Source organism: Thamnophis sirtalis, unplaced genomic scaffold (genome assembly GCF_051295495.1).
Source record: "Thamnophis sirtalis isolate CommonGarterSnake01/CBP01778 unplaced genomic scaffold, rThaSir2_p1.2 scaffold_3, whole genome shotgun sequence".
Classification (NCBI taxonomy): Eukaryota; Metazoa; Chordata; class Lepidosauria; order Squamata; family Natricidae; genus Thamnophis; species Thamnophis sirtalis.
In genome coordinates, this window is record NW_028261383.1 from 36,232,546 (window position 1) to 36,252,894 (window position 20,349).

Here is a 20,349-nt window from a genome sequence, read left to right on the forward strand (position 1 = left end):
GTTTCTGCACATGTGCAGAACAGTTTTCAGTCAACTGTGCATGCGCAGCAACGTGCGGCGGGCGCACACGCGAGCAAAGCTAGCAGCACGTGCGCAAAACACCTCTCAGAGAACCAGTAGAAAACCGGGCGGGCGTGGCCAGCCAAGAGTGGCATTTGGAGGTTCACTGAACTGTGCAGAATCCTAGCTACAGGATCGCTCGAATCCGTGCGAACCCCCAGCAGCCCACCCCTGGTTTTATCCCCCCTCATCCTCGTTGGGGCTTCTGCTCTTTCAGCCAGTGGTTCCACCGCGTCAGCTACAAGTTGATGACGCACAAGATCTGTTTGAAGAAATGTTACTTCATCCCGAGTCCAAGGTGTCCTTTCTCCGGACTCTGGCAAGGCCAAAACCATAAGCACTTCATCTTGCTAGGCTTGAAATTCCTATCCAGGCCCTTCAAGGTCTCCAGGCCCTGAGCCAGCAACTGAGCAATATTACTTGCTCTACATGGGGTAGAGCATATTTAATTGAGTATCATTAGCATACTGATGATATCAAGCTCCAAGCCGCCAGTGGATGACCTCTCCTAGAGGCTTAATCTAGATGTTAAATAGGGAGACATGAGAAATATGAGGCAAAACAGAAGCCTAGTGTTGAATCTCTGCTCCCCCCACCCCAACACTGACTAATACCAGCCCTGGAGGAAGGAGGTGAACCACTGCAAACAATTCCACCCACTCACATCCCACAGAGGTGGGAATGGGGTAGCGTCATTGTACATACCATGGACGTATCACTCCAATGATAAATACCGTAGTGGTATCTCTAAACCATGCCTGTTTTCCTGACAGTCATTTTCGCTTAATCCTCTGGGCTGAGCAAATTTTATGGAAATCAGATTTTTAGATCCACTTTGCAAAACACAGAGAGAGGAACGTCTTTGGGCCATCCTTGTGCTTCAGAGGGAAGCTGTCGGATGGAAGCGCCTTCCTTGTGGCTGACGCCCGAAAACAGGAGGTGTTCTGACCTAGGCTTCCCTGGCAGCACAAAGCTGAGTCCTCGTCCTGATAAACCCCCTTTTATTTAATTCACAGTGAGTTCTTCTCCAGCAAAGTCTTTCCTCTCCCACAGTCTTTCAAGATAGTTCACAATTACCAACTTTTATCAGGCTTGGAGAGTGGCCAGGCCGATATCTTTCAGACACTTGGCAAGAATGCAGGAATGAACGAATTGTCTCCTGCAAACTCCCCTCCCCTTTCGCTTCTCTTTTATTCCCTCTGGGAGGGGTCATTCACCATCCATCTATGGCTTTATTCCCGAATCGACCCCTGTTCCTTAGCTGCTCCCTTCGTCTGGCAAGTCTGCGCATGTGCACACTGGGAAAGACTCCAGCTGTTCTTCTGCCCCACTGATGTCCGGCTCTGAAGGCAGCTGATAACTGTCAGACGGCCCTGGCCCTATCTTTACCTTCAACGCAGAGCCCTCATCAGAGCCTTCCCCAGACTCCAGGACTGGCCCATGTTCCTCCCCAACCTTCTCAGTGTCAGAATCTGATGCCAGCTCTGCTGGCGGGCCACAAGAGGAGGGTAGAATTGGCAAGGTAGCCACTTGCAAAGGAGAAACAGCAGCTGTACATAGCCAAGGCTTTCTCAGCTGCTCTGCTTCAATCCTTGTCTTTCTTTGGTGGATCTTGAAGGAATTAATCCACCAAAACCATGGCTACAGGATAGGACGATAGGATGGCTGCAGCGAGCTGATTCTTTGCTCAGAAATAGAAAGGTTCCACGCTATTCACCTTGGAGGGATGGCTGGTGAAGAGATGATAGAACTTATGGAGATGACTACATTAACTTCTTTGATAAGAGCGGGGTGGAAAATACATTCATGGTTGACTGGAAAGCCTTTTTACATTGTTAGCACAAGATGGAACAAAACGCATGAATGATTTGCAGTTTTGAAGATTGGAGGAAAAAAATGGATCCTAGAAAAGAATGAGCTTTTTTTTTTTTTTTGTAATCAGATAAACTTTGCAATTGTGCTTATATTTGCCGCAAAGAAAAACAGAAGCATTTTCTTCGTATTTCTTTTTTATTCTTTCTTTCTGTGCTTTTGCTTTCCCCCCACCCCCACTTTCCCCCCCTTCATTTCTGCTTTTTACTCATTACACGTCATCTTTGGGACCACAAACTGGGAGCAGAATTTCTATTGCTGGGCAAAGGAGTTGTTAAAGTGAGTTGTGCCCAATTTTACAGACTTTTCTGCCAGGGTTGCTAAGCGAATCATGGCAGCTGTTAAGTGAATAGCAATATCAATAGCAGTTAGACTTATATACCGCTTCATAGGGCTTTCAGCCCTCTCTAAGCGGTTTACAGAGTCAGCATATTGCCCCCAACAATCCGGGTCCTCACGTGGTCATTGAGCAAAACGGTCATAAGTGTGAAAAGGGGGCATCCGTTGCTTTTCTTAGTACCATTGCAACTTTGAATGGTCGCTAAACGAACAGTTGTAAGTCAAGGATTACCTGTAAGAGCCAGGCTTCGTGAAATAGGAGGAAATAATCATGGCAGAGGTGAAGAACTCAAGGGATTTTGCCCATATAACAGGAGACCAACTGCCCCTATAGAGCATGGGGCCACTATTGCAATCCATGGTGCTTCACTCAGCCTGGATTACAAACTCTAGGCCAGTGATGGCGAACCTATGACATGCGTGCCAAAGTTAACACGCCACAATGTTTTGAGTGACCCATCAGCATTGACCAACACCCAACTGTTCCCAAAAGCACACCCCATTTTTTGTGCAATTTTCAGAGACTGCAGAGGCAGCGTGAGAACGGAGCGTCCTCTTGTACAGCTTCCGGACTTTTTGACAGTTGTGTGAGAGGGCCATGCTTTTGCGCTCTCTCTCCAGAGCCTGCAGAAATGGGGCACGTTTTTGCACGTTTTTGGAAACTGTTATGAGAGTCAAGTGTTCAATGATTCGTTCAATGATCCAAAAAGTGGACCCTGCACTTGCGGGAATATATGAGAAAGAGGAGAAGGGGGGGAGGAGGAAAAGAAAAAGAAGAGGAGGAGGAGGAGGAGGACAAGAGGAAGAAGAGGAAGAGGAAAAAGAAGAAGAGGAGGAGGAGGTGGTGGTGGTAGAGGAAGAAGAGGTAGAGGAAGAAGAGGGGTGGTAGAGGAGGAGGAGGAAGAAGAAGAGTAGAGGAAGAAGAAGAGGAGGAGGAGGTGGTAGAGGAAGAAGAAGACGATGAGGAAGTTGTAGAGGAAGAAGAAGAATAAGAGGTAGAGGAAGAAGAAGAGGAGGAGGGGTGGTAGAGGAAGAAGAGGTAGCGGAAGAAGAGTAGAGGAGGAAGAAGAGGAGGAGGTGGTAGAGGAAGAAGAGAAGAGGAAGAAGAAGAAGAAGAAGAAGAAGAAGAAGAAGAAGAAGAAGAAGAAGAAGAAGAAGAAGAAGAAGAAGAAGAAGAAGAAGAAGAAGAAGAAGAAGAAGAAGAGCTTTCGCACAGTCTTTGGAAGTCAGGTGAGAGGACTGCTCACAGAAAGCCTCGAAAGTCTCTGAAAATCAGGAAAGGTAGGTTTTTGTGTGGTTCTTGAGACCATGGAAAAGCATTGTCCAAAGCCTCTTCAAGAACAAAGATTTTGTGCCATTTGGACATGCTTCGGGCAGACCCAGGTACCTATCAAAAGAAAGAGGATACCGCCTGAAGGTAAGAAGTGTGCAGCAGGTTCTAGGGATTATATTATTTTATTATATGATTACTCTCTTTTATTAGTTTTATTTATTTATTTATTGGAATTTGCCGAACAAGAACAAGAATAAGAGAATAAAAATACAATGACAATAGTGCACTTACGCACGCCCCCTCTACTGACCACTTACTGTATTTTTCAGAGTATAAGACGCACGAAGATTTTGAAGAGGCAAATTTTTTTTTAAAGGTTTTGCACTCTGCAGACCTCCCAAAAACGGCCCATTTTTCACGCAAGCAGGCTTTTTTGTCAAAAAAAAGGGCATGCATAGCCTTTAGGAGACGTATAGAATGCTCCTGGGGGCTGGGGGGTGCAAAAACGAGAGAAAAATGGCCAGTTTTTCACTCATTTCCGCCCTCCCCAGCCCCAGGAGCACTCTGGAAGCCTGCTAAAGGCTATGCACGGCCATTTTTGCAAAGGGGGCGGGGTTTCAGGAGGCCAAAAATGCTGTATTCAGTGTATAAGACACTCAGATTTTCATCCTCTTTTTTGAGGGAAAAAGGTGCGTCTTATACTCTGAAAAATATGGTAAGTATGAACTAAGGTCCACGGAAGTCAATTTGTGACTGGAACTGTGAACATTTGTAGCTGAGACAACTGGATCAGGTAGAGCACTCCAGACTTTGACAACTCTATTATAGAAATCATATTTTTTTGCAGTCAAGTTTAGACCATTAAACATGGAGTTTAAAGCGGTTGTTCGTGCGCGTATTATTGGGATTAAAACAGAAAAAGTCATTTACAGATAAAACATTACTTCTATAATTTTGCATACAATACCTAGGTCTGACTATAAGCAACACATTTCTAAGTTATCCAAACCGAGTATTTGAAGCCTAGTTGCATAAGGAATTCTATTGTGTAGAGAAGAGTGCATGACTTTTCTTCTGAAATACTTCTGAACCAGCTCAATTGTACTGATGTCAGATATATGGTGGGGATTCGAAACAGTTGAACAATACTCTAAAATTGGTCTAGCATAAGTTTTATAAGCTCTAATTAGCAATACGGAGAGATGCGATGGCTCAGTGGCTAAGACTCTGAGCTTGTCGATCAGAAATGTTGGCGGTTCGAATCCCTAGCGCCGCGTAACGGAGTGAGCTCCTGTTACTTGTCCCATCTTTTGCCAAAAAAGTAGTTCGAAAGCATGTAAAAATGCAAGTAGAAAAATAGGGACCACCTTTGGTGGGAAGGTAATACTGTTCCATGCACCGTCGGTGTTTAGTCATGCCGGCCACATGACCACGGATATGTCTTCGGACAGCGCTGGGTCTTCGGTTTGGAAATGGAGATGAGCATCGCCCCCTAGAGTCAAGAACAACTAGCACTTATGTGCGAGGGTAATCTTTGCCCTTACCTTTTCATTAGGAATGCAATGTTTCCAGAAAAAAAGCTTCGCAAAATTAAGTGTACAACTCTTAATGCTTTTTTAGCAATGCTGTTACACTCATTAGAGATAAGTACACCTAGGTCTTTAACCAAGTGAGGGTCATCTGTTACATCAATGCCACCTAGCTTATACTTGACATTCTGTTTACGTTTGCCAATATATAAGGCAGAGCATTTATTAATCAAAATTTGAAGTTGCCAAAGAAATGACCATTCAGACACATAGTCGAGATCTCTTTGCAAAACAACAGAATTATTGAATAATTTTACGTCATCGGCAAAAAGAACACAATTGCTTTTAAGTTGATCACATAAATCATTGATATGGGGGGGGGGAGTGTGGGACCTAAAACGCTGCCTTGCAGAACACCAATGTTAACTGATCCAGGATTGGACAGCGAGTTCCCTATTTTGACTTTCTGTATTAGTTGGACAAGAAAGCAGCAATTTGCACTTGTGCAAAGGTCCAGAAATGCCCTAAGAGCTTAATTTGAACAGCAGTTTATCATGTACTACTATATCAAAAGTCTTACGAAAATATATGTAAATTGTATCAATATTAGTTTTATTGTTTTATATATAAGGTTTTTATATTTCCCTAAGCCGCCTTGAATCGCCGTGGGCAAATAGGCAGCAATATAAATTTCCGAAAAAGAAAAAGAAAAAATCATTGCACAATTGTTCTGTTTAAATAAATAAATAAATATGTAAATAATTATTTTTCTTTTGTTGGGGCAGAGAGGGGAAGTGACATACCAGCAGAGTCAAGTTTCCCAATTTTTGACACAACCAGCCCCAAAGGTTTGCCATCACTTCCCTAGGCCCTGAAATTACTTCTGATCCTGCCCTGCAGGGGCAGTTCCCCACTAACATTTGTTGTCATATAACTCCTTGTGTAGGTGTGGCGGTCACCCATGGCCCAGTGCATAACAGGGCATGCACAGCCACGCTGAACCACACAGGAAAAAACAAACTCCCAAAAGACATAACATCCTATTAGTTCACTCTAGATGTGCCTTACCCAACGATGCCCAGGATTTGACCATATATAGACAGAACTTCCCTGAGCAGTAGATTAGCAATTGTAGTTTGACAGGCTGTCTTAAATCACATGCTGATTGCTCCTCCTGCCTTTGTCCTATCTCAATAAAAGGGGCTCCCAGACCACAATCTGGGTGGCCTCATCCCAAGAAAACTCGTGTCCGTGTCTTTTCTCAACATTGGCCTCATGGGCGAACTACGGGTACTTCACAAACATTAATAGCAATAGCACTTAGACTTATATTCCGCTTTACAGTGCATTACAGTCCTCTCTAAGTGGTTTACAGAGTCCGCCTATTGCCCCCTAACAATCTGGGTCCTCATTTTACCCACCTCGGAAGGATGGAAGGCTGAGCCAACCTTGAGCCAGTGGTGGGTTCTACCGGTTCGGACTAGTTCAGCTGAACCAGTAGTGGTTTGGCATCCTGGGTCGCTGCCGGTTCCTGCCACACCCCCAAACTGGTTCTCCATCTTGTTTTTGGGTTCTGCACATACAGAACAATTTTTATCACACTGTGTATGCGCACAAAGCCCGTGCACATGTCGTGCCCCCGAGCAAGCCAGCAGTAGAGACTGCTGGAACCCACCCCCCTGCCTTGAGCCCGTGAGAATTGAGCTGCTGAACTGCAGCTGGCAGTCAGCAGAAGTAGCCTGCAGTACTGCACTCGAACCACTGTGCCACCTCAGCTCTTAATCCAGCAGAAGTGAGCTTTCCAGGAAGTCATTGAATAAACCTGACTTCCTCAATACTGTCAATTCAACATTTTCCTGCTGAACTACGGCAGGGGTGGTTTTCTCGCCCCTTTCCAACCGGTTCGGTTGGAACGGAGCCGGCGGTGTCCTTGCGCACATGTGCACGCGCATGCACACGCGCGGCGCGCGCATGCGTACTAGTGTCTGTGCGATGCTCCAGCTGCTCCTGGAGGATCGCACAGGCGCTGTATGCATCCTGCGCATGCATGGAAGCGCAGAACTCATCAAAACCGGGTAAGGAACGCGGGCGCGCGGGTGGGCCCTTCGCCGTTCCCGGAAGTTACTTACTTCCAGGTTCGCCGACCAACCGGTTCGCAGGGACCGCCGCGAACCGGTTGAAACCCACCCCTGAACTACGGTGACTCCAGAAGATGCTGAGCCAATCTCAAGAGATGCTTCCCCCCCCCACCCCCCTCTTCAAAAGGCAACTGGACTTTTCTTGGTATTTTCTTTGAAGACCTTTTGCTTCTCATCCCAGAAGTTTTATCAGTTCTCACAGGATGGTGGACCAAGATATCTTCAAAGAAAACACCAAGAAAGTCAGTTGCCTTTTGAAAGGGAAAAGAAAAAAGGAAAAAAGCACCTTTGGGACATCCGTGTCCTGAATGACTGAGAATCTCCATAGACATGCTGAGCTTCTGGGGACTACTTGAGGCTGGACCATGTCATCTTCATATCATTTCTAAAGGTGTTTCGACGTATTTCACTTGTGGTTCACTTGTGTATTTGGCTTCTAAGATTTCAAAGGACTGGAAACTTTGTGGCAAGGATCCTGGGACATGGCAAGGAGATGACCAAGCACAGCAGAGAGAAAAAGGTTGAGGGATGTTGGGTCAACCTCACAACTTTGTGATTCCCATTGGCCCTGTTGTGCTATTTCTTATTTGTACAGCAAGAGCTTCTGATTTTTTCTTTCTTTTCCAAATCAGAAATGGAGAGGCGATAGGTAAGAACCTAGTGTTAGGTTTTAGGAATTATGTCCTAGAATCTAAATTACACTACTAAATTTAAAAAAAAGAAGCTTGGGGGTCACCAGATACAGATTTTTGTGTATGTGTGTGTGTAAGGAACGTGAGCCACATTTTAATGCTGATGCTCAAAATAAATTCCTGAGCTCAATTTAAGTACACACAAACAAACATCTTTTGCATTAGGCTCCAACTGGAGGAGCTTCAGTTAATGGTTTAAAAAAGAACAAATGTTCTTACACTCTTGGCCTAGAGATCATGAGGCCTAGCAACTTGTACATGAAAATACTATCTTGCTCTTTGTGGGACCTCTAGTTTTAAGCACCAATAAATAAAGGTGTTTCTAATTATTGGGCCTCCCCATTTGTGTTTGTCTCTTGCATAGAAAAAAAAGAAGTGCCTAATTATTATTTCATTTATGTATTATTTTATTTAGATCCAATCTTTATTATTGTTTATTAAACAACTCAAGGCAGCGAAAATATCTAATATTTCTTCCTCCTCCCATTTCCCCCACAACGACAACCCTGTGAGGTGAATTGGGCTGCGAGAGAATGACTGGCCCTGTTGTAGAAAAGACGGGACACACAAGCCAGCTCTTCAGAGAAGGAAATGTTTATTGTGCAGGTTCAGAATGAATGGCCTGAACCCCGAGTGAAAGTCAGGAAATTCCTTATATAGTTTATCATTTTCAGCTAAAGCCATCTGTTAGTTTTGGAAACACCCCTCAAGATTTGCCCTTGAGTTACAGCAATATTATGTCTACAGGATGTCATAATACATAGGTCAGCCAACGGACAGACATAGCATGTATTTTGAGGAACTAACAATATGTGTCTACTAAACAGATTAACAGCCAAGCCAGCAAATAGGCTAAAATAGATGCTTCGCTTCAGCATATTCCATGTGCAGACTTCCTTCTAACCCGTGTCTAACCGCACCATGTCCTAAAAGCAAACCTTGGAATTTTTATCTGAACAGCTAAAGCTTAATATCATGAAACCCTAGTTTGGTTCAGGCTTGAGGCCTACTTTGGTTCAGCCTGTCACCTTAGTCCAATGTCACACAGTTGGCTTTCATCTCTAAGTCGGGACTAGAACTCACACTCTCCTGGTTTCTAGCCTGCTGATTTAACTGCTGGACTAAAATGGCTGTCTTATGGTCAGGGGGAAAGGTAGAAGTGATCTTCAAAATAAATAAAGCTCCGTTTGGAGAGCTCAGGGCCAGAAACAAGCATCAAACGGAAGCTGCCACTAAGTGGTAAACCAGAATAGATGGGAGTGTTTCACCAGCACTTAAATGGATGGCAGTTTAAAAGCACCAACAGGACGGATTAGCTCTGTTCTCTTTTCTCCACCGGCTGTAGATTTGATTACCTCCTTTAATGGCCTCTTAATCTAGATGTGTTATAATCCTAATGGAAGGAATGTTTTGGCCAGAGAACACAGGTAACTCCGAAGGGTCTGGGCGGTTTTATTATAGGGAACTTGATTGGAAGCAAGCGAAGGCTATGCTTTTTACACACCTATCCCCTCTGTATTTGCACACTGGTAATCTCTGCTCTTTCTTTCCATTCTTTGGCGCCTCCGTCTTCGCAGGAATCTGCTGGATATGGACACTTTCTCCAAGTCTGATCCTGGTAAGTAGCCCGAGCTGCTAAATCTAGGAACAATAGTGGCATTGGCACAAAATGGTGGATGGATATAGTGGGAGCCCCACCCACCCAAGAATCAAAGGCTGGCATCCTTTGACAGAGTCTTGACATCATCCATCCAACTACCATGAAGAGACAAGAATATTATTCAGCCATGTTAATTCCCATCAGCCAGAATAGACTGCTAGAATAGAATAACAGAGTTGGAAGGGACCTTGGAGGTCTTCTAATCCAACCCCCTAGGCAGAAACCCTACACCACCTCAGACAAATGGTTGTCCAACATCTTAAAAACTACCAGTGTTGGAGCATTCACAGCTTCTGGAGGCAAGCTGTTCCACTGATTAATTGTTCTAACTATCAGGAAATTTCTCCTCAGTTCTAAGTTGCTTCTCTCCTTGATTAGTTTCCACCCATTGCTTCTTGTTCTGCCCTCAGGTGCCTTTTGAGATAGGCCAGAAAATGAGCTCCCCAAGTTTGATTGGTACTATATTTTACTGATTTAAGCCACAATAACCGAATTGTGAAAGCTTCTCTACATTTTTCCTTCCCTCCCTATTATTGGTAGTCCTCGACTTACAATCAACAATTGAGCCCAAAATCTCTGTTGCTAAGCGAGACAGTTGTTAAGAGAGTTTTGCTCCACTTTACGACCTTTCTTGCCACCGTTGGTAAATGAATCACTGCAGCTGTTAAGTTACTAACCCGGTTGTTAAGTGAATCTGGCTTCCCTATGGACTTTGCTTGCCAGAAGGTCGCAAAAGGGGATCTCACGAACCTGGGACACTGCAACCGTCATAAGTATGAGTCAGTTGCCAAGTGTCTGAATTTGGATCACCTGACCATGGGGGTGCTCAATGGTCATAAGTATGAAAAACGGTCATCTCACTTTTTTCAGTGCTGTTATAACTTCGAACCGTCACTAAATGAATGGTTGCAAGTCAAGGACTACCTTGGCAGTTAGGTGGAGCTAATGTGAATTTCTTCCTAATTTTTTCTTTGTTTCCTGACTTTAAAATATGTTTCTTGTAAGCATCTCTGCAAAGTTTCCCCAAGATCCTTTTTATGGCTCCCTACATTTCCAAGGCAGCTTTCCCAACCCAATGCCCTTGAGATATGTTAGGATTACAACTCCCATCATTTGGGGTAATGATGGGATTCAAGTAGTTTAACAACCGGTTCTCTGCCCTAATGATTTCTTCCAACAACCAGTTCACCAAACTGCCCAGAAAGTTAACAACTGGTTCTCCCGAAGTGGTGCGAACTGCCTGAATCCCACCACTGATTTGGGGGTAATTGGAATGGTAGTTCAATGCATTCAGAAAACACCTGAGGAAGTTGAGGAAAAATGCTCTTGGGGATGTTCTGTCAGAGTTGGACATTAACCAAGTTACCCTACACCAGGGGGAATCAAACTCGATTTCATTGAGGGATGCATCAAGGTTGTGTTTGACCTCAGTGGGGTGAGGTGGGTGTGGCCACCTCGACATCATTCGTGTCAGGGGCGCCTTTGGTGGCCTGAGCACTCCGCCAGCGAAAATTGGTTCCCAAGTTCCGTTTTTGGCTGCGACAGCCTCTCAGCAAAAACGGAGCTCGAGAGGGCTCTGCTTTCACTGGTAGAAGGTTGCAGGAGGCCGTCGCAACCAAAAGTGGAGCCCATTTTCACTGGCTGAGGCACTTTGGGCCAGTCCTTCGCTGCTTCTAGGGCGGCCCTGGGGGGCAGGTCTAACCAACCCGCGGGCCGGATCTGGTCCCTGGGCCTTGAGTTTGACACCCCTGCCCTACACAATTGGGAGAATATTGAGAGCCTCTTAGTCCTGTCACAGGCAGTTGGAGGTGATACTGCTGAATTTTAGCTGTTTATTTTGGCTGTTTCCTTGGAGAGTTGTCTACAGAACTGATCATCTCTGGTCATCACCTCTTCCCAAGTCCTGCACAGGCATGATGATCTATGTTGTGCCAAAGGAGGAAGAAAATTACAAGCTAAATTAAATTTATAATCACAGGGTTAGAAAGAAAGCAAAGCAGCTGGCAGGTCTTTGGCGGGGAATAAATCATAGGGAATATTGAGAAGGGCAGATTGCGTGTCTGAGAGGGAATGAATGAATGGCTGAATGAATGAATGAATGAATGCATGCATGAATGAATGGAAATTATAGCGTTGCTGTGACTCAATATTAGAGCATATGCTTTGCATACAAAAGATCCCAGATTCAATGTTCCAAATTGCTGATGGAAATCCATGAGAGCTGCTGCCAATCAGTTTGGGATAGACAAGATTTTGAGTCTTGTAAGATGTGGTGGATGTGCTCACCATGGCTGTGTAGAGTAGAATAGAATAGAATAGTGTGGCATGGCATAGAATAGAATAGAATAGGTGGATTAGACACACAAGGAATTTGTCTCCCATGTAGAAGCGCTGAGTGTACATGTAAAGCAGTGGTGGGTTTCAAAAAATTTTCGAACCTACTCTGTGGGTGTGGTCTCCTTTGTGGGAGTCATGTGACCTGGTGGGAGTGGCTTGCCAACCATGTGTTCTCTCTCTCTCTCTCTCTCTCTCTCTCTCTCTCTCTCTCTCTCTCTCTCTCTCTCTTTCCTTCCTTCCTTTTGTCTCTCTGTCCCTTTTTCCTTTTTTCTTTCATCTCTCTCTCACTTTTTCTTTCTTTTTTCTTTATTTCTTCTTTTCTTTCTCTGTCAGTGTGAGTCTGTGTGTGTGTGTCACTGGTGGGTTTCAAAAAACATTTGGAACCTCTTCTGTACGTGTGGCCTGCTTTCTGGTGGAACCTCTTCTAACCGGTTCGGTAGATTTGACGAACCGGTTCTACCGAACTGGTGTGAACTGGTAGGAACCCACCTCTGATGTAAAGCATCAGAATACTCATCACCACCCCCATCATCATCATACCAATAGGAGGGGGTAGTAAAGAAGATAAATAAGAATGCAAATACCACTGCCATACTACATGGGTAAATATGCATGGACATTAGACCAGTGTTTCTCAACCTTGGCCACTTGAAGATGTCTGGACTTCAACTCCCAGAATGCTGGCTGGGGAATTCTGGGAGTTGAAGTCCAGACATCTTCAAGTGGCCAAGGTTGAGAAACACTGCATTAGACAGTACTGCATATTCACAAAAGTGTGCCAGCTTCCTATTTAGCGTTCCCAGTCTTCGCAAAAAATTCAGCTGGGCAAACTTTCTTCTGGGCATCAGAAGGTGTCTCAGAGCATTTTGACCGTTCAGCTTCACCAAGGCTCTTGAACGATACTGTGTGACAATATTTTATTGGGATTCCCCCTGTTTTAGTCATGGATCTTTGAGGAGTCCAAGCCCCTCACTGCCCATCTAACTGACCTTCACTTTTAGCACTTGCAGATTGTCACCGCCCTCAGGAAATTGTAGCACCAAATTTAGTTTAATTTGGAAGTTTTGCAGAAGCCCATTGGCAAAGCTTTCAGTTACTATAAGCTGAATTCCCTTCCAAGGGCCCCTCACCTTTACCCAGGCAACTAAGTTCTCCGTCAGCAATCTTCCTGTCTTTGCCCATCATTTTTCTTTTCATTAAAAATATATGTTCAGGAAGCAAAGACATAAAGAGCTGCACAATGGCAGGTGATTGCTAGCAGGAGAAGCAGAAAAAAACGGCCAGGCAGGTGCTTGACAAAGGCAATTCACGTTTAGAAAATGAAGGTGATTCAAACGATCTGAATGGAGGAGGGAGTCGGAAAGGCTTTCCTCCAAATCAGCAAAGCAACTAGCAGAGCCATCATTGTTGCGATCACAGGGCAATCACGGTGCCCCAGGGCAAAGGAATTTATATACTAGAGCCTCCAAGGGATGGTTTTGGAATGAATCCCTTGAAGGTGGAAAGCTTGAAGAAATTCACAAGGGCATTGGTGGCATGCCAGTGGAGATTGTATTCAGAATTAAAGAATTAAGCTTGGTTCATATTTTTATGCTAGACTGAATATGGGACGCGGCTCCATTGCTGTGCTTTGACACATCCATCTTACAGAACATAGAATAACAGTGTTGGAAGGGAATTTGGAGGTCATCTAGTCCAACCTTCTGCTCGAGCAGGAGATTCTATACCAGGGGTGTCAAACTTGATTTCATTGAGGGGTGCATCAGGGCTGTGTTTGACCTTGGGGAGACTGGGGCGTGTGGCCAGTATGATGTCAGTTGCATCGGGGGGCGCCTCTGGCGGCCCAAGCGCTCTGCCAGAGAAAATGGGCTTCTGGGCCCCGTTTTTTGGCCACGATAGCCTCCTGCAGACCTCTGCCAGCAAAAACAGAGTTCAGTGGTGCACATGACCCTCCCATCTCCATTTCCCACCCAAAAAAGCTCCCACATCCCCCCCCTTCAAACCAAAGCCTGTAATGGCTGCACATGGCCCTCCCATTTTTTCTGGTCCTTCGCTGTTCCCAGGGCAGCCCCATTGGTCAGATCTAAGCACCCTGTGGGCCGGATTTGGTCCACAGGCCTTGAGTTTGACACCCCTGCACTATGCTATTTCAGCCAATAGGCTGTCCAGTCTCTTCTTGAAAGCCTCCAATGATGGAGCACCCGCCACATTTGAAGGCAAGGCATTCCACTGGTTGATTGTTGTCATTGTTAGGTATTTTTTTCCTTAGTCTTACGTTGCTTGTATCCTAGTTTCCATCCGTTATTTCTTATCTTGCCTCCTGGTGCTTTGGATAATACTTTCCCCCCCCCTCACCTTTGTAGCAGCCCCTCAAATATTCCCTCAAAAATGTGGGGGAAAACAGTCCCTCAAAAACCTTGGAGTCAAATGCTAAAGGTGGCAGCTCTAGGGGCAAGTTATTATTATTTTTATTTATTTACCAACAGCATTAGTGTGAACAGATGTTACACACAACAAGGATGAGCATTGTCTCATAAGGATGGAATTATTCTCACATCCTTGGAATACATCAGTGGTCACCAACTGGTGGCCCATGGACCACTGGTGGTCTGTGAGAAAATTTTCGGTGGTCCACAGAAAAATTATTTGCATTTTTTATATTGCACTAAATCAGGGGTCCTCAAACTACAGACCCTGGGCCGGATATGTGCAATTAACACTTGTGTTGCTGCAGTGAGTCTCCCCCTTCTGGGTCTTTTTGTGTGGGTTGGAGGGGGGCAGAAATTCCAACTTGGGCTCTGCTTCAGCCTCTTGGTGTGGGGCTTTGGGCAAAGGCTGGAGGGAAGCCCCACTAGTGGTGAAGAGCCGGAGGGCCTTGTGCCAGTGGGACTGTATCATCACCTGGAACTGGCTAATCATCTCAGCTCGCTGAGCTTCCGTGCACCAGTACCTGGCTTTGCACTCCCACAGGTCTTCCCCCTGCTTGGAAAGCCTATGCTTGTAGTCCTCAGTGAGGTGTTTGTGCCTCCTTCTTGGTCAGATCCAATTTGAACTGAGCCAGCTATTTTACCAACACTTTCTCGTGGTGACTGCTTAGCTTCTATTACTGCTTCCTGTTGGGGCCCTAGGGAGTTCGGGTGGGGAGGTGAGGAGTGGCTGGAAGGGGAGGGGCGAGTAGAGGTGCCCCTTGACGTGAATGACGTTGAGTTGGACACACCCACCCAACCAGTCATTAGGCAGGTCGTATTAGTGGACTACGGGATTTAAAATTATGAATTTAGTGGTCCCTGAGGTCCGAAAGGTTGGGGGACCCCTGCTCTACATGTCAACTGTCCTTCTTCTGAATGGATCAGCGCTGCCCTCCACGTGGCCTTTTGGGGAATGAGGAAAAGGACATTCCAGTCAATGGTCATCCTCTTCCCATCTCCATGCTCTCACTGTCCTGCTTGGTTTTTCAGTAAGAAAAACAAAAACAAATGGCAATTGTGTGGGAGTAAGGAGAGTATCTTTGCTCCAGGAGGGGAAAGAGAAAAGAAGGAGGCAGGCATTCTTCTCAGATAGACCAGACAGGAAAAACCATTGGGATAGCTAATTCTACTCTATTTTAAGACTACCTTAACAGAACAAGTACAAATTTCTCACCCCCTCTTTTACAGCCTGAGAAACTTGGTGGTGTCCCTTTCTGGGCTTTTCCCCCCGTCCTTTATGCAGCTGCAGGCTGTGCCCTCTCTTATCTGACCGTTCCCTAGGCAGCATCTCTTCACCCAGTCTCTTAAGGTCCTTCTCATAAACCTTTACAGGAATGCAGAACTACCAGTTCCGCAGCTGCTTCACAGCATGTGGCAAATCTCTGCCACAGTTCAGTAGCTTCCTCTTTCCATGGGATTGTAAAAGCCGCTGCTGTTTAAGATGTTGCAGGCGGCGGTTGTGCTCCGAAACACATTTTGGAGATCAAACACAAAAGGTGGGATGACCCTGAAAAAAAAACACCCTGTATCTGTAGCATTTCCTGGGAAGAACAATTGAGACGGGACTCAAATTGGATGAAGATCAGCAGCATCATGGAAAGCTAAAAGTTACAACATAGATTCTGGATCAGGGCAGCATGAAAGGGCACAGAAGGGACCTTAATGATCACGAAGCAGCTTTTTCCCACCAAGAGCCTTTCAGATGTGTGAGGCTACAAGGACCAAGTTGCAAGCCATCCCATCTGGAGGATGCCCAGCGGAAGGAGGCAGTTCTGGGGTTGAGGATCTAACTCTAGTTTTGAAGCCTTCCCTCCTTTCCAAAAGCTGTTCTTTCAGGTTTATTGGTAGCTACCTTAACAATGTTTTTTTTTTAAAATATGCTCCACGCATGGAGGGAAGTTGCCATCATCAGGGTGAAACCCCATTAAAATGAAGGACTAGTTCAAACGTTAGCACCGTAGTTGTGTTACACATGCCTCTTTCCATGAAGTTGAGGACCATGAGTCTCTGCTTTGACTCCTGATTTACTCTGCGATAGTGAAAATGTGGCAAAGCCCTGGATCTCCTCCATATTATACGCTGTTAAAACATAGAACATAGAATACCCAAAGTTGGAAGGGACCTTGGTTGGACCCCCTAGTCCAGGGGTCGGCAAACTTAAACACTCAAAGAACCGTTTGGACCCGTTTCCCACAGAAAAGAAAACACCGGGAGCCACAAAGGTCCTAACCGGAAGCCCCCTGTTCAGTTCTGGAGCTGACCGGAAGTTCAGTTCCCCCACCATAGAGTCTCCTCCTAGCGCAGCATCCTTTTTCCTCTACCTGTCATAACCGAAAGCCCTATCAATTGTGGAGACAACTGGAAAACCCTCCCCTTGCCATAGAGCCTTCTCCTGGCACACTGTGCTTCTCCCCCCCCCCCCCCACCGGAAACTCCTCTCAAAATTGTGGTGCCTCCCGCTAGCCAGCTGATTTTCGAGGCTCTGCCGCACATCAGCAGGAGTCAGGGGGCATGCAGGAGACGCACACGCATGGGGGGGGCAACCCCCTCAGCCTGTTTTTACTCCTAGAAGGCTGCAAGGAGGCCTACTAGGCCCAAAACGGGGCACGGTGTATGCGCATGCGCAGGAGGCAGAGCGCACAGGGGTGGTTGTGATGACAAAAAGGTTAGCCATCACTGTTCTAGAGGCAAGCCATTCCACTGATTAATTGTTCTGACCGTCAGGAAATTCCTGCTTAATTCTAAGTTCGATCTCTCCTTCATGATTTTCCACCCATTCCTTCTTGACCTGCCCTCGGTGCTTTGGAGAATAAGCTGATCCCCTCTTTTCTGTGACAGCCCCTCAAAGACTGGAAGACTGCTGTCTTATCACCCCCTACTCCTTCTCTGCATTAGACTACACATACCTAGTTCCTGCTATCTGACCAAATCATCCGTCTTTAGGAATGTTTTCTTATGCCCAAGTGAAGAGAATGCCCCTAGGTTCATCCACACAGGTTACTTTTGGGCACATTTTTTGCTTCTTCCAATTGTCCAACTGTGGCCTTACTCCCAAGTCAACCCCTGTTCTTTAGCTGTTCCCTTTGTCTGGCAACTCTGCGCATGCGCACACTGGGAACAGGCTCCAGCTGTTCATCTGCCTCACTGATGTCTGACTTCGAAGGCAGCCAATAACTGGCATACAGCTCTGGCCCCCTCTGTGCCTCCAAGACAGAGCCCTCATCAGAACCTTCCCCAGACTCCAGGACTGGTCCAGGTTACTCCCCAACCTCCTCACTGTCCGAATCTGCTGGCAGCCCTGCTGGCGGGCCACAACCAATAGTGACTTGCTTGGTTAGTGTTGGTGATGGTGATCCTTGATTAGGCTGTTCAAGGAACCAACAAGAAAACTCCTGCCAACACTGACCAGGCAAGTCACTACAGTATAAAAATAAGAGCAAATCCCTTTCCTTTCTAGCACTGATGGTGTTACCTAGTTTGGTAATGAAATGTCTGCAAAAAACCCACCCAGCTTTGAGAGCCCGTAGGACCCCACATTTCAAACCCTGAACTGAAAATATTGACTTTATTGGGACCTGGTATTTATAGAGAGGGAATGCCCAGAGATGCAGCTTCCCAGATCCTGATGCCCAGGAATGCTGATTAAAGCTATCAGCGGTAGTTGTCGTTCTGCCAGACTCTATGACAGACAATTTTTAAAAGGTGAATTCAGGTCAGGGAAAGTTTAATGCATTTGCTCTCTGTTAGAATCCTGAATAGCAATGCCGGAGGGGGGAAGAATCTGAGATATCATAAATGAGTTGTGAAATGAAATGATGCCTGGATTTTATTTTATTTTATTTTTTGGGGGAAAGGCAAAACTATCGCTTTAGGGGAAATAGGACTGAGAAATCCCTTTCAAGTAGAAATGTTATTTTTCCAGGAATAATTGGTTTGATCTGCTGAAATACTGAGTCAAGTTACAAATTGCTTGACAACGCATAGGAAAGCATTGGATGAAATGTTTAGTTTTGCTTTGATATTCATCACAATTGATGTACAAATCCAGGCTACGTTTAGTATCTTTTAGATCAGGGAGGCAGATTGCTGGATTGTATTTAGACACATTCCTCATAAAACATCTTGGCAGACAACAGTGGAATAGAGTTTGAAATGACTATGTCATCGTGGCTTGAAATGTGTGTTCTGCTCAAGCAAGCACAACTTTCAATCAGAATAGAGCTGGAAGGGACCTTGGAGGTCTTCTAGTCCAGACCTCTGCTTAAGCAGGAGAGCCTATACCTGTGATGGCGAACCTATGGCACGGATGCCAGAAATGGCATGCGGAGCCCTCTCTGTGGGCGCGTGCACCATCACCACCTGTTCTTCTGGTTTCCAGTGTGCACATGTGCACCGGCCAGGTGGTCTTCGCGGGCGCCAGAGCAGCAGAAAATGATCTGAAAGCAGCTTCAAAAATGGCCAAAACCAGCCAAAAAAACAGACCAATTTTCACGCTGTTTTCTGGGCCATTTTCAGGTTCTTTTGGGGTTATTTTCAAGCCAAAAAAGCCCCCCCCCCAAACAGCCTGAAAACGGCCCAAAATTTTCAAAATTTTTGAAAACAGTCAAAAATGGCCAAAGAAACAGGCATGTGTACACCGGTCAGCTGGTCTTTGAATTTCTGGTGCTCCGGCATGTGCATGCACGCACTTTCACGCACATGCACAAACGTTCCGGTTTGGGCACTCGGTGCCAAAAAGGTTTGCCATCACTGCCCTATACCCTTTCAGACAAGTGACTGCCCAGTCTCTTCTTTAACACCTCCAGTGAGGTCTCTTCTTTAAAACCTCCACAACTTCTGGAGGCAAGCGGTTCCACTGGTTAACTTAAGAAACTTCTCTTTTCTTTATGTGAGAAGCCTCTGTGATGAAGATGCAAGTTACTGCAGACAATTGACTAACACTCCTTGTGTTGGTTAAAAATCAGTTCCTGCCATTTCTAACCTCTTCTATAGAAGAGGTTCCACAAATCTACAGTGCTGTTTAGAACCAGTTCCAGCTCCCCCCCCCCCGCCCGTCCGCACATCATCAAGATGAAGAGCGAAAGGAGGAATTCTGGGAGTTGAAGTCCACAAGTCTTAAAGTTGTCAAGTTTGAACACCCCTGGTTTTTTTCCCCTAAAGGTTAGAGATGCAAGGATCTTGTAACTTGACAGCTTTAAGACTTGCGTGCTTCAAATGCCAGAGTTTCTGAGCCAACATTTTGGTTGCTAAGCAAGAGCATTGTTAAGTGAGTTTCACCACATTTTATAAGTTGGCCATGCCCACCCAGTCACATGGCTGGCAAGCCACTCCCACCCGGTCACATGACCAGCAAGCCACTCCCACAAAGCAGGCCACACCTACAGAAGAGTTTCTAAAACATTTTGAAACCCACCACTGAATGGCATGCAACTCAAAAAACCAGCAGGATCAATTTTGAATTGGTAAGATAACTGCTGGAGAAAGGTAGCACCTACACCCTCTCCCAGAAGTGTGAAATATTTTGGGAAATATTAAAAAGGAAGAATATTATATTTCCCTAAATGAGAAATGGAGAAGCATATATTTTTAGAGGCAGAAAGCAGCCCCCACATTTTCTTAATAGCACACAGCAGATGTCAGCCCTTAAGAGATAAAGAGCTTTTTGCTCATAAGCAAATACCCTCAACCAAGAGCCAAAACAGGACAAAAGCCATTAAGCCACAGTAGGAATTGCCCAACAGCCTTTCAGAGCAGTCCAAACTTCAATCAAACTTAGCTCAGACAAACACCTGGGATTCGCATTACATCTTTTGCCTATAGAGCCAGCTATGACCCCTACATAACCCCATAGGAATCTGACAACAGCCAATAGAACACATGTTCTTGCACAGGAACAGGAAGCTCAAATACATAATAGAATCTGTCCAATAACAGCAATCAGGGGGAAACTTTTGGTGGTCCCTCACTACCAAGAGATTATA

General features: G+C 45.5%; 1 protein-coding gene across 1 annotated transcript in view; it reads left to right on the plus strand.

The window, feature by feature from the left end:
• Positions 1–20,349, plus strand: part of LOC148047918 (copine-9-like) — a 47,560-nt gene that overhangs the window by 12,461 nt on the left and 14,750 nt on the right. Inside the window, exon 2 of the mRNA XM_087708193.1 lies at positions 9,481–9,521. Coding sequence (XP_087564319.1) covers positions 9,481–9,521 — 41 coding nt within the window. The remainder of the gene's footprint in view (positions 1–9,480; positions 9,522–20,349) is intronic.